Consider the following 15,067-nt stretch of genomic DNA (forward strand, 5'->3'; position numbering starts at 1 on the left):
CAGTTTTTATCTGAATCAAATCATGAGATTCATTGAGTTCACTTGAGGATTGCTTTTTGTGATTCAGAAGGGAGGAAGAGAGGAAAAAAAAGAGGAAAAGAAGAAGAAAAAGAATCAAACCAAGAAAAGAAGATGAGAATTGTAAGTGATGATGATGAGACTGGGAGTGAAACAGCAGAAGAAACACAATAATGATGAAAATGATGAAGATGATGAAGATGACAGAAAGAAAAAACCGAGTCAAAGACACATGAAGACAATGAAATAATGAAGATGAAGGAAGATGCAAATCTTGAGCTAAGAGTGAAAGAGATGAGCAGAATTGCTAATCCAATAGCGATGATGGTTCAAGCTTATTGAGGTGCAAATGTGGAGTGAAAAGTCCAAGCTTGGAGTGAAATTTCTTGTGAAAAGTTGAGAAAAGAAGATTTTGATTATTCTTTTGGGTGTCATTCGATTATCATTTCTGGTTTTGTCGAATACTTTTTTCTCACTTCATCGAGGTTTTCATTGATCAACTTTGAGCTTTACTTTAAATCAAATAATTTCTATTCTCATTGAGTTCGAAAATTTAATGGAAAATTTTTCCAACTTGCTAAGTTGTCCATGTTTCTTCGTGAGGAAACCTCAAGAGTGATAAAGTTAATCCAAATTCAAGCTTGGAAAATAATTTGCAGAAGTGATAATTAAACAATTGGAGTGAATTAACATTTAAAATGCATTAGTTTAATACGATGGAAACGATTACTTTTTTTGGTCCAAGTTTCATCTTTCAATGTTGGTCTTTCCATTGCTTTTCTGGAATCTGTAGTTTAGGCAAAAATTTAGTTTTCAAGTCAACAATTGTTGGAAATTAATCAACTCCAGAATCAACTGCGAAATGTTGAGAAAAGAGAAAAATGAAAAGCTTTGTACTCGATTCAACTCACCTGATTAGTGATAAACCTCACTATTAACGAAATCATTAATCATTCCCTGCTCAATGGATTGAATAATTGAAGCTGCAAATTTCAATTTTGAATTATCTTTCATTTCTCACCAGTTTCTGAATAGTCATTAGACTTGGTAATAAAACTGTTGATCGCGTTGAAAAGGATTATGAGAATGATTAGGCGAACTCGATTGAAAAATGAATGTCCATTTGATCGTTGGAATGATTAAGTTTATTCGTTAATGATATTCATGCAAATGATGAGCCAAATTCATTAACAGTTGATTGATTGTTGGTTAAATAAACACCAATCATTATTGGAAAGGTTAGGAAAAAGAATCTTAATGGTGAAAATGAGATTCGAGATTCAATTTTTGCAGGTCAAGTTTCAAATTGTAAAAGTTTTTTATTCCAAATGTTGAACATTATTCGTACAATGAAAGAATGGAAAAAAGTTGTTTCAAGAATTGAATGCAAATTGATTTAATCAAGAACTTTACAAACTTTATACAAAATGCAATCAAAGTTGATTGTTCATCTTTCTTTTGTACAATTCAAGTGTTTAATCGATTCAGGTTTACTTTGCATGGAGAAAGGAATCGTGAAAAGGTTTGCTCTATCAACATAATTACAAGTCTGACGAAGATGATGATAATGGAAAGGTAAAGGCCATCTTGAACAAGACGCAAAACGCGAAGATTGTTTGACGAGAGAAAACTGAAAATCTTTCATTCTTTTGAAAAAGTTTACCAAGTAAATGAAAGGTCAAGATGTAGAGATGAGTTTTGGTCAGGCATGAGATGATGATGAATGTTGATTACAAGATGAGACAATTCGGCTTGATTAAATATGTTCTAGGTTCGACATTGGCTTTTGCCTTTGTTTTCCTTTGACTTTTCTTCATGTTATTCGATTTGTGTGGTAACGTGAATAGTCGTAAATCGCAGGGTTTGCATGGTGACGATGAGTCCGTTCGGGTGGCAATGGAGGCAACGGAGGCGGATGTCGAGATAAGGTTAAAGGTATGTTATAGTGAGGGTTGGTTGAGTGTTCGTGGATCAAGGTGTGGGAATAGTGAGTGTTGTTGCTGTTGTGACTGTTATTTACATTTATAAAAGTGTTTTGACTGTTGTTGTTGGTGTTGGCTAATAGGTTCAGGGATTTAGAGTTGACTGTGTTCTTGTAGTTGGCACGGTGTAAGGGTGAGGTTGACTCGTAATAGTGGTTCATCGAGTTTGGCGATTCAGTGATTTGGGTTTCACTTTCATTGTCATCGGTTAGATACTCGGATAGAAGCAGTGGACTGCTCACTGGACCCAGTGTTATGCATTGATGGCTTCGGGTGATTAAAGGTGATCTTTGATGTCCGTAGGGTGAGATATCGTCTGCATCGCAATTGTTGTCTGAACAGCGTCCATCAGGTCTGGAAAAGATTGCAAAAGGTTTGTAATTAGAAAAGGTCTGTTACAGTAAAAGTTGTCAACGTTTATATTCGAGTTTCAACTTCTCTTTGCTCAACATGATTCTTGTGATGTATTTTCACGTTTTATTAATACTCTGTGCAGCTCAACATGAACTATGCTTTTAGATGAACAGTTGAACAGTTTGAAAACACTGAAAATGGATCCTCTGAGGATAGGTGTAAAGATTGATTTATTAACCCTGAAAATGAAGCAAGTCACAGTTTATTCACTTGCTTCTGTCCAAACTTTCATCAAAACTTTAAAATAATTACTAGTTTAGTCATTAAAAATGACTCTAATCTCGACTCTGTCTCTAATGATGTTTCCAATGATTAAAGTAACTCAAAGTATCTTCATACTGCATATTTAACGTTTAACTGAGCGAAATTTTTTTGAAAAAAGTTGCTTCCAGACTTTCAGATTCATACTTTTGCACTGTTTATTTGCGCTTTAAGCTTTATATTACAAACAAAGTTGATCAAAAAGCAACTTTGAGCATAAAGTAAGCTTAAGAAAGAGTAAAAAGAATGCATTTTAAGCTGCAAGCGATTCACTTACAGCTTCAGTCTCGATCATTTCTTGCAGATTCCTTTGATCTAAGCTATTATAAGTTATGATCTTGACGAAAGTCTGAAGCTTTGTCATTGCCAAGAACATTAATTCTGTATTTAAGCATCGGGTTTCTGCACAAATTGAAATTCGAGTTCATCTTCTCATTGCAAGAAGCTATATTTAAACGAGTTGTGCTTTAATGAAATTCAAAACAATACAATTCAAACTCGCGTACTCGACTTACAATGATGAATAATATGCCTTTACAACTAACATAAATACGATTTATCAACATTTGAACTTCTAGTTATTAAACTTTCGATTTTCTTCTTCAATACCAAAAACGTTTAATGTAACTGTTCAATGCATAAACTCTTTGAAATAATTTTTACAATGATATTGACCTAAACAAGATCTAATTACTGCAAAATGATAGTCAAATGTGAATAGAACTAATCCACTTTCATCGTGCAAACTCATTGATTGATCAAAATGCGTTTATCTTTATCACCATCTAATGAATTTTAACTCTAAATTTGCAATAATACGTAATGAAACTCTAAGCTCAGTTTGCAGATTAAAGTTTGGTGGGAATGTGATTAACTGAATAATTCCAAGAGCACATTCATCATAATAATGTTCAGACAAATTGTCAGTTTCATTGATCATCTTTATCGAAATGATGAATGAAAAGAAGAACCAAAATGAAGCAAAATTTTTCATTTTCTGTCCATTTTCTCACCAATACAGCTTTATAAACTCTTTGAAAGCGCTAATTGAGAACAGTTGTAATCATCATTCTACTCATCATGATGCGAGTACATCATGAAACAATATGAGTGGTTATGGCGAAGAGAAGAAGAAAAAGATTGATTGAATTGAATACTTACATGGTTCGCTCTTCAAGAATGGGAAGTTTATTGAGTGATGATGTTTTGCTTTGATTAATTGATGCATACTTTTGACTTGAATAATGATGAAGTGATGATGAATGATTCTTATTATTATTCACATTAGCGTTATGATAATTACGGGTTAGCGAATTGTAAAGATGATGATGAACCTGAGGATGCAATTGTTGCTCTTGGTGAAGTTGTGAGGCTGATTGGTAAGGTTGATGATTCGCATTCTGTTGAGTTGCATAATGATGGAGCGTCGAGTTTGCCTGAGACGGATCATAATGATGTCGACCAAGTGAATGATGATGAGTTTGAACACTTGAAGACTTTTCAAGAGACTTCAACTTGCGACGGCCAAAAAAGACCAAACCAATGGCCAAACCAAAGACAACAACGAATAAAATAAGGCCAAAAGCAGAGCCAACAATGATCAAGTTTTCGTCCTTAAACAACAACTGAACCCAACCAGAAGGAGCTACAAAAAGAAGCAAAAAATTGAAAAATTAATCAAAAGATTCTCTAATTGAAAATGAACTTTAGAAACTCGATAATGAAGTTGAATTGAAGCGAAGTTATTGACTTTACAAATGCAATGTTCGACTTTGTTTATTCTTGAAATTTTTTCTATGTTCTGTGATCAGAATAAATCGAAAACTAAAACTCGAATTTTTGATGAACATTATTAGTTGGTGAGTTCAACTAATGATTGAGAGTTGAGAATGATTATGAAAGTTGAAATCGTTAAAGTTCAAGTTGACTTGTTGATAATGGAATCTCTTCAGGGAAAAATTTATCCTTTTTTCCTCTAAATATTAACAGATTATTTCTGTTCAATGATAGAGTTTTATGAATATTGAAAGGTTGAAAGGAAATGAAAGGTGATTTATGAAGAAAGATGAAGATGAAAAGTAAGGCAAAAGTAGAAATTAAATTGAAATGAATTTGGTGAAAAATTCTGCTAATGATGATGAGTCTGATGAGACTGATGAAAAGGTTGCAAGTTTAATTTGCAATTCTCATGAATCCAAGTGAAAAGTTGGAAAAGTGAATAACTCTTATCTCATCTTGACTCAAAGACATTAATCACATTTTGATAATTACATGAACAAACGAGTTATTTATGCTTATTTATTAATACATGGAGTGGGAGTGAAAAGGCATTTACAGAGCAAGAAATTTAAATTTCATCAAAAGAGTAAAATGTTGAACAGTAAATGTTCAAGTGCTCAGCGATTTTATTCTCAAATGTTTTCCAAAGCGATAATGAAATTTACTGGGAGTGAAAATTATCTTATTGATCATTTGACTTGCAATCATCAATTTTGCCTGATTGAGGAAAAGGTTGACCAGTGAGAAGAAGGTAAAGAGAGGAAAAGATTTTTCACTATCGAATGGGAAGACAAGGAAGATAATGATGATGATGAGGTAAATGATGTTAGTGAGGACAAGAAGGAAATAATAAGGTGAGTAAATGTCGCGTGCAATCAACACTTTCTTTCTTATCATCATTGGAAGAGAAAGAAAATTGCAAATGGAAATTAAATGATCTTTTTCATTCTTCACTTGGAATCATTAGCTTTTTTCTCATCATTCAGTTGCAACTTTTTTCTTCTCTTCAGACTTTTCTTCATTTTCCTCCCTGCAAACCCACATTTTCCTCTCTTAATTCTATTGTATCAACATTTCCATCAAACCAAATTATCTTATCATCAGCATTCTTTTCCTCAATTCAAGTGAAAATATTGTTATCAACAGGAGGACAGAAAGTGGAGAGAGAGAGAGAGAAAAAAAGTTCAATTCCAATTGTTCATTGAACCAATTTTTTCAAATGCTAATTCAATCCATTCCAATTAATCATCCATATTGAGCTAATTAATCTAACCGTTTACAGAAGGAAAAACTTGGTAAAAGAAGAAAAAAAAGTTTTCGAGTTATTCTGAGATTTGAATGTTGCCAATGTTCAGCTTATTGGTTGAATGATGAGCTTGATTGAAACCTCAATTGAACAATCAACTGAACATTACCAAGCTAATCAACCTTCAATCATTTCTCATCACCATGAAAGCACATTTATATCCATTATTAACCTGAATGATTCCATCAATGTTTTGCCTTTTCTTCTTCTTTTTCTTTGCTGTTTGTGTATAAATCATCTGCAAGTCCAAATGATTTTATCACAATTGATGGATCAAATGATTGGACTTGGTGAGTAAATTGAACAGCCATTATTGCTAAGTAAATATCATTTGGATCATTCGATTATCATTTTATTATTGTTATTGGCTCAACACGTGTTTATCCTTCACCTTTTGTCACTTCATGCGGAGCTTGGAAAACAATTTTCCAGGTCAAAATTGCATTTTATTGTTTCGCTAAAGTCAACAGGGTTGATCGAAGAGATAAACATCTTTTTACATCTAAAAGGTTAAGCTCAAGGGACTGCCGATAATATAGTTTACACACTTTATTGGACTTGTAATGATTCAAAGTGAATCAACAAAAGTGACTCACAATTAAATCTAACGATACTTATTGTTGTCCAAGTTAATTGTGAACCATTTAAAGGGATTACAAGTTTTCATTGCGAGTTTAAAGGAAAACCAAGTGATAAACTATCCTGAGAATGTTAATCGCGAGTCGAAAATGATTTATCAATATGAATACATTGAGGGTTCCTTTTTGATCTCACTTCTTTTTTTTCAATTAACTTTTGATAGATGATGAAATGTAATTATTAAAATTCATTGCACTTTCACCAATTTATTCAATTTATCGCTTGTAGAGATAAATTCCAAAGGAAATTATTGATGGTGAATTATGCTGGTTATTGCGCTGTTATTAATTTTTAATCGCTAAACAAATATTTATCAAGAGAAACTTTTCATTTGAAAATCATTCAAAGTGAAGCCATCATTTATTATGCATTGGGTTGAATAAAGTTTAGCTTATTTGGGTTGACAGTTTGGCTTTTCATTGCTACTTGGTTAGGAGTCACTCGTGATGTTGACAAAATATTTGACTTTCAGGTCAAGAGTCGAGTTGAAAATTGGCGTAAATTTGTATCTTACTACATTAGCAGTCAGTGTTGAATAACAAAAAGGATAGATTTGGATTGATTTGTCATTTTTGTTAGCTTAATTCTGAATGATACTGTACCATGAATCCAGAGTTTCAATGTCTTTCAAGATTACTCAGTTATTTTACATCCAATGTCATTTGAAGGTCGTTTTCTGAGAGCGAAAACTTTTCGAGATGCCGTTGATAAGGTAACGCCGCGATGCCGTTGATTCTCTTTTCATCCCGCTCCATGTTCGACATTCTCATTAACTTGACTTAAACTTATTACCTCTGTTGAATGATAAACTTGCTCAAGCTAAATATGGCAAATGGAACAGTAAAACATTTTAATTTTGATTTTGTTTAAGAATGATTTCTGCGAAAAAAGCTTCATTTGCTTTTACATTCATGAAGAGCTGCATATTTTGATCTCTTGAATCGAAATTTTAAATAAAGAATTTCTAAATTCAGCATCACAGGTCATTATTTTAGTGTGTGCCAAAAAATAATTACAAAGTTGTGCTGAGTTTCATCTGAATTTCAGCGAAAATATGGCAAAGAAATTTTTATCCTTAAAAAAGGTTTAATTTGTTTATCGAGAAACGATTTTTGTCAGCCTTTCCTTACTTTTCGAGATTTGGAAAGCTTTTAAGAAGACAATTTTATAATAGGTCAAATAAAGGTGGAAATGATGGTGAATGAAGCAAAAAAAGATGAAACAAACATTTATATAATATGTTGACAAAGAGGTTTGAAGAGGAAAATGTTGAAAATTTGGAAAGAAAAAGATTCCTTTTTTGCTCTCTCAAGTCAACAACTATTAGAACGATTCAAATGATTAGATGATTATGTTTTAAATTGTTACTGAACCAAACGTAAGGTGAGCTTCAATTTTTTTCCTTCAACTTGAAATTTTATTTTCCAAAACTTTGTTCTTCCATCGAACAAAACCAACACCTTTAATGTCAATTGTTGATACATTTTTTCCACTCTCATCATATTTTCATCATTTCCAAAGATTAGCAGATGAGAGAGAAAAGATGAGGAAATAATCTTGGAAAAGATAATCAATACAATTTTATCAGTTTCAACTGAAATCTTTTTCAACTTATCAGAATCTTTCCTTCTTCAGATCAAAACTTTTCTTCATCTCTTTACTTCTTTGATGAGATTTTAAGATTTTCTTTTTTTTATCATTTCAATTTCTACCTTTTTCCACCTGAATCTTGTATATTTTGTTTCTTTTTTTCCAAAATTCAAGTCTTCTGTTCTTACATTATTTGAGGAATTACTTGTTATCAAATCTGTAAATCTTGAACATCTTTCAACTTCAAAAACAATTTTCAGATTTTGGAAATGCTTCCTTCGATGAACCAATATCATGAATCAGTGGAAAATTTCTAAACATTGAAAACGCAAAGCGATCTTTTTCGTCTTTCCATTCCAATGTTTGAAAAGAACGAAAAAGATAGTTTATCATGAAGAGAAAAAATTATTTTCTTATCTTTAAAACACGGCAATCGATCAATGACACGGATGATTGACCTGCGAATCAAGTAAGAGGCGAAAATGGATAAGGTCACTTGATAGTTAATAGACTTTATCATCGCTATTATCATCATAATCATCACTATCTGTTGTAACCTTTTTTACCTCAATATTCCAGGTACCATGAGACTCTTTACTAATATCAAATAAAGTGCTTGCTTGCTATTTATCCTGGAAACTATGTATTTATGTTTATACGATAAAGAAGCTTGTCAATCACCATTGATTCACTTGTCAATGGAATAGTCAAGGTAGAAAAGAAAATGAAGTAAAAATCGAAATGATAAAGAAACAGAAAGTTGAGATGATGAGGAAAGAATGAAACAAGAGATAACCTCCCAAAGGTATTTTTGCAGATTCAACATAAATCTTGAACCATAAATAGACTGAACAAAGGTGAGATAAGGTAAGAACGAAAAGCCAAGAAAAGGAAAAAAGGCAAAAATGAATGAGAAAATGTTATCAACTAATCAGAGAATCGACGAAAAAAGAAGTTGAAAAACTGAACATTTAGCGTATTTAATCTAGACTGATGAAGGCAAGGTTTGGCGAAGTTTTCAGAACTTTTTTTGAAAAATGAAAACCAAAAACAGAAAAAAAGAAGTTTAATGAAAACGAAAAGTTGCAAAACTGATAAAAAAGTTTCAACTTTGGTTATCAATTTTTCCATGTTTTTCCATGTTTTCATGTTCCAAGGTAAAAAAGTCGAAGAAAAAAAGTTCCAAAGTCTATTAATAGAGAATCATTTTTTAATTTCATTTGTTGTTGATTAATTTCTCATGAAAGATCAGGTAAGTTCAGGTTGAATGAATCAAAAGTTAACAAGGTTCGAGTAGAAAGAGAGGAAAAAGTTTGTATAAAAAATCGACTTTTATTGACTTTGCACATGAAGAATAATACCCTTGGAGAAATATCTTTCATGACGAAAAAAATGAGTAAACTCATGATAAAAGGAGTGCAACTTTATCATGATGGTTAAGATTAGTGGAAAATGTTGAAGAACGAAGAGAAAAAAAAGATTCATATTTTTGGAGCTTTTTTTTGCTCGTCTGTTTAGTGAGTGTTTTTCATGTCATCTGATAAACTGAAACTTCCTTTTATTCTTCAACCTTTGACAGGTTAAAATGAATGATGATGAACCCTAATTTATCATTTTATATTTGAAAAGATTAGAAGTTAGAGAAAAGTTGAACTGAAAGAAGAGTAAAGTTGAAAGGGAACACATGAAAATATCATGATCAATAGAGAACAATAAAGAGTTACTTTCATTAAAAGTTGATTACATTTGACTTTATAAATTATCCACAAATTTCCAGTAAACTTTAACCAGATTAACATACTTTTTTTTCATGTTTAACCAATGAGTTGAAAGTTTTTACCTTTTACTGAACAACCAATGAAAACTAAACTGTCAAGTTTTAAATGAATTATCATTTCCATACGTTTTTGTGCATTCATCATGATCATAATGAGCAAGGATAAAAAGTTTATTTTTGTCGGTAAAAATGATTTTTTTGTGTTTCGAAACTCTTCAACCTTCGATGACAAATGATTGAATAAAGTTCCTATCATTTTGCTTGATAATCTGTTGTATTCTGATTATGGTTCAAAGACGAGGGAATGAATGATTCAATTTGAACGAAATTCGTTTCGATTTCTTGTAAAATTTTACAAATCTGTTCGAAATAAATTCAAATTTCCGCTGATTCTTAAAATGAGCTCAAGTTTCTTTTGTTCAGTAGTTCAGTAAACTTTGAATAAACCTTTGATGCATAGAAAATTTTTTGATTCATCTGTTCATTTAGCATCAATCTTTGAATCAATCAAGTCAATTAGAACCCTTTTGACTTTCGAATTGATGAAATCAACTTTATTCAGAACCTAACGATTAAAGTCAATGTATAAGTACAACTTGATGTTTTGGCCAACATTTAGTGGTAAACTTGTTCGAAACTTTTGATGAAAAGTGACGTGAAAAATGTGCAACATGAAAAGTTGAGTAAACCAATCAAAGTAAAGCAATTGAAACAGGAAATGGTGGCAACTTTTAAGTGAATCTGTATCATGATGATGATGCTTTCGATTCTGGTTGAATAAAAATGAAACAGGAAAGGAAAAGGTTATTTGAAATAAAAATTGTAATGGTGTAAAGGGAAGAAAGAAAAAAGTGATTCCAAATTTACCATTGGTTGGCCTTTTATTTCCTCAACTGTTTCAGGTTTAAATGTAAAATTGTCAATAAAGCTTATGACTTTGGTTCAATCTTACTTCTTACTTTGTAACCAGCTCAATCAAATCAATCTACGTTTAAACCGAGAAAAGTAAAAAGTAATTTTTCTTAACTTTGACCAAATAAAAAGTTGCAATTGCAACTCAAATCAAACAGCTTTCATGTCATCTTAAAGAAACTTCATCTTAGACTTAAAATGCGATTAAAATAAGCCGAGAAAAGCTTGAACATTTTGATTTTACGAGAGTTCAAACGATCTGCAACTCATCGAGTTGCATATTCAAAGATCAAAGTTAATTGAAAAATACAAAATTTCTTGTTCAACTGTGTACTTTTCTCAAAATGTGTTTCTTAAGTTAATCATTATTTTATTTTATTTCATTTTAGTAGTATGGTAAAGTCCGGGTCTGGGACAAATAAATAAAAAACAATTTTTAAATGGAAAAATAAGCTTTTTTATTGGCTTTTTAGCTATAATAATATTTTTCCTACAAATTTCGGCTCTGCTCGAGCTCTCTTGTTCGGGCTTCAGCCCACTGAGTGTATCTTTGAAGGAATTCCTCTTGAGGAATTCCGAAATAGCTTTCACATTTTATATCAATATATCTCAAAAATGAATCAATATTATTCCGATCTTGAATTAGTTCATTTTTTTGATCCTCCAAAATGGCTATTTCGGCCTGCTTGTTTTCTATTTCTTTATTGAGATTACCAATCCTATCTTGAGAAGCGGATAAAATTTCAGTTAAATCTTCTATTGCCAGAACGCAATCATCAATTTCTTTCTTTACCTTTTTGTGTTTTTCTTTTTTAATCTCATATTTTTCTTTGTAAATTTTGCCCATCTCGATCTTACTGAAAAACTAAGCGAGTTTGATGACATGTTGACTTGTAGGATAATAGAACGTACGAATTAATAGAACAAAAAACATGATTAGGATCATTAAGGTCCCAAAGATCTTATACTTGAGAGCATCCATATTTACCTATACTATTTTATATTTAATTGTCTTATATAGTTTTGAGTAATCTGTCCCAAAGCGGACAAATTTACAGGCGAGGAGGGACGCAATCATTAAAAAAGCTAATTTTTTATTTAAGAAAGCTTATTTTTTCATTTAAAAATTGTCTTTAGTTTATTTGTCCCAGACCCGGCAAGATGGTGTCCCAGACCCGGACTTTACCATACTACTCATTTTTTCTTTTCTTTCAGTTATCACCATTGTGATTAGTGATAATCGATCACGACTTTGTTAATATATATTACTTCAACTGCCCAATTCAAGCCTTTATGCTCTAAACGGAATAAATATTCAGAGCTTGTATCAAGTTGTGAACAAAAAAAAATTCGTTCAATTGACATCTTTTTGTAGTTTCTATGTCTCTCTCCGCATAGGGGGAGTCATTAAGTTTTTTAATTGATTTGATTGTAAAATTCGTGGTTTCCACTTGTATTAGTTACTCTAGACAGCAGCATAACAAAAAGTCATTCAAAGGTCAAATGCTGAAGTCAGTTTGAATGACCTTGAGCGATCAAACTTATAGTTCGTCAATCTGTATAAGCTCATGGTTCGAATCTATTATGTTTAGCATCAACCATTCGTGAGTTATAGGTGTAAACAGGTTTACATGATAAAAACGCCCCGTATATTTTGAAGTTATTGCAATATTTCCTTTTCCATATTTATCGTGAATTTAGGTATTTGCATGTGCATAGTCACAACTAGCGGATCTAGTAAGATAAGTTATCGCCAGTTTCGGTATTTTTTCGATGAATGCACCAATCTTTCCAATTCCTTCTTGTGCATATGAGCATTGATATAAAAGTCACAAACACTATTCTATTGGTAATGGTATCAGAAAAAGTTGAATTGATGGAAAAAGATTTTACTGTCTAAAAATGGCATTAAAACATGAAACTCAGTTCCAGATGGTTGGAATTATTGTTTAAAAAAAGGCTTTTCAATCAATAAAGCCTGAAAATGAGTTTCACATTTAAAATCACATTAACCTGTGGTTTTAAACCTTTTCTTGTTCTTCACCTTTTTTCTCTCGAAATCTTTTTCCATCAATAAGTTTGTTATTGTTTGCTCATCTTGAGGTTAAAATGTTGATTCAATGTCAATGGATGTGTAAAAAAATATGTTAATGACCATCTAATGGTTTCTCTACTTATCATGAAACCCTGTCCTGTTGCCTTTTACAACAATGGAAGGGACGAGAAGCTGAAATGGATTATTCAGTTGCAAATTTGGTTCTTTTTATTTCAACAACATGATATTAATGACATTAAAAGAGCAACAAACATGAGAAAGTTTCATGTTAATGCTAATGGTTATTTGAAAGGAAACAAAATCAGCATAAAATGTCTTTCACCATAAATATTTATAGCTAATAAAGTATTTGTTAATCAGTCATGATCAAAAAGAATGTCATTAAATTCAAAATAAACACCAAGTTCAGGGAATCGTTTTCATGGTAAAATAATGATATCGAGTTGTGGTGAGAAATGGAATGTAAAAAAGAATTGGAATGAAAATGGAAAATGAAAATTTTCGAATTTCAGAGCATCTGTAAAGGGTTAAAGTGAATTTCATGATTTCTTTTTAATATCGAAGTTTGGAATAAACTGAAAACTCAAAAATATGTTTGTTTTAGTTGAAGAATGGTAGAAATATTTCAACATCCGAGATTCGTTCATCTTGTTCATTCTCCAAGAATCGTGATTTTCTCTGAATACTTTCATGTTCCAACTTAATACATTTTGAAATATAATAGGAACTTCCTGAAGAAAGAAATTCTTTTTTTCTCTTTAGACTTTTCTAGCAAAGAAGGAAAAAGAAGCAAAATTGAGAAAAGGGTTAAGGGAAAAGCAGATGGAAAAAGTTGCAGCCATGAATAAGAATGAACTTTTGGTGATGCCGACTTATTGGTGAATGATGAAGTGGAAAATTGAAATAATAGGAATTACGATGAATGATGAATGATTGAAATCAAAGTTTAAGTAGCTTACGAAAGGAAATGAATTTAAGAATTGAAATTTTCATTCCTAACTTTGACTTCAACTTTTCTCTTCAAACCACAAAATATAAGATAACAGGGAATGGAAGAAACAAAATGAAACTTTTGTTGATCAAATGAAATTTAATTTTTTCTGTTCTCTTTTTGTTCTTTTCCTTTTTTTCATCATCATGATAATGTCAACTTTTCCTTTTCAAATTCAATGGAAAATTCATTGGCTGTGATATTCTTTTCTCTACTTTTTAGGGTTAATTTTAACTTACAGTTTTACTGCTTTCAACTGGTTCGCCTTCAGTTAAACTCTTAACATGGCTCATTGATAAAGAACAGTAAATGGTGAGTGAATAAAGAATGAACATGAAGAACAACGAAAAATTTAGGAATGAGGGAAAAACTTTACTCGGTAAACTCGAACCAGAACCAATTGTCAACTAACTTGAATCGAAACTCAACTGATCATCATGAAGATGTTGATGAAAAATGATAATGATGATTCGAATCGAATATGAGACTTTTTTGGAAACAAGAAGTTTATCCTGAATTGATGGTCCATTCCAGTATTTACATTTACAATCAATGAACACAATTTCATTTATCAGATTATTCGAAGCAATTGGAAAAACTGTAAATAATAATCTTTCATTTTCTTGAAAATCAATTTTCTTACAAAGAAAACAGAAAGCATTAGAATCTCGATTTCTGGAAAAATTTCTTAACATTCTATTCAAATGGTTATTACAATTTTATTAATTCGAATAATTAAATTCATTTGATGTAGAATAAAAGCTCATGCTTTAGTGAGTAGATCAGATATATTCTATCGCACCATCATATGATTGATCAATATGAAATTTGTGAATTTTCGGAGCCTGTAAAAATATTAAGAATCAAATTTTTTTAGTTAGAGTTTTATTCTATCGATTAATTTAGCACTCTTTTTGGCCTCAAATCCATCCGGATAACATGAGCCTTGAGTGAGACCAAAAGGTCTCATCACTGTTACAGAACTGTTTCCACAACAACAACAGAAAACGCTCCGCAATACTTCGATTACATTATAGGAGAAAGATTAGTCGGAACCTTCATTTTGCAAATCATAGAATATGCCAATCAATGTTTAATTTATTTGTACCAATGATTTTTGAAATAAAAGTGTGTGGACATCATTAATATCATTGTTTGCGAAATCCTTTAAGAATGAAATAAATGTCGAATGCTTCATAAATTTCCGACCTCACTATGGATCCTGTCAAAACAACTTTACCAGAAATGAAAATACGCAATACAATTCTAGGTTTGACCATTCGATAAATTAAACTACGATAAGTTCAGGTTTGTATTAAGAGAACTGACTGTGTTTCAAGAC

The 15,067-nt window shown here is 31.4% G+C and overlaps 1 protein-coding gene across 1 annotated transcript in view; it reads right to left on the reverse strand.

Moving 5' to 3' along the window:
* Positions 1 to 1,398: 1,398 nt before the first annotated feature.
* The window catches only part of LOC107361390 (hemicentin-2-like), a 74,483-nt gene continuing 60,814 nt past the window's right edge, over positions 1,399 to 15,067 (reverse strand). The window contains exons 11-12 of the mRNA XM_015928213.3: positions 3,837 to 4,320; positions 1,399 to 2,354 (exon numbers count right to left, since the gene is read on the reverse strand). Coding sequence (XP_015783699.2) covers positions 1,832 to 2,354; positions 3,837 to 4,320 — 1,007 coding nt within the window. The 3' untranslated portion in view covers positions 1,399 to 1,831. The remainder of the gene's footprint in view (positions 2,355 to 3,836; positions 4,321 to 15,067) is intronic.

This window comes from Tetranychus urticae, chromosome 1 (genome assembly GCF_039701765.1).
Source record: "Tetranychus urticae isolate SD_2017Ah chromosome 1, NJAU_TeUrti_SD_1.0, whole genome shotgun sequence".
NCBI classification, from domain to species: domain Eukaryota; kingdom Metazoa; phylum Arthropoda; class Arachnida; order Trombidiformes; family Tetranychidae; genus Tetranychus; species Tetranychus urticae.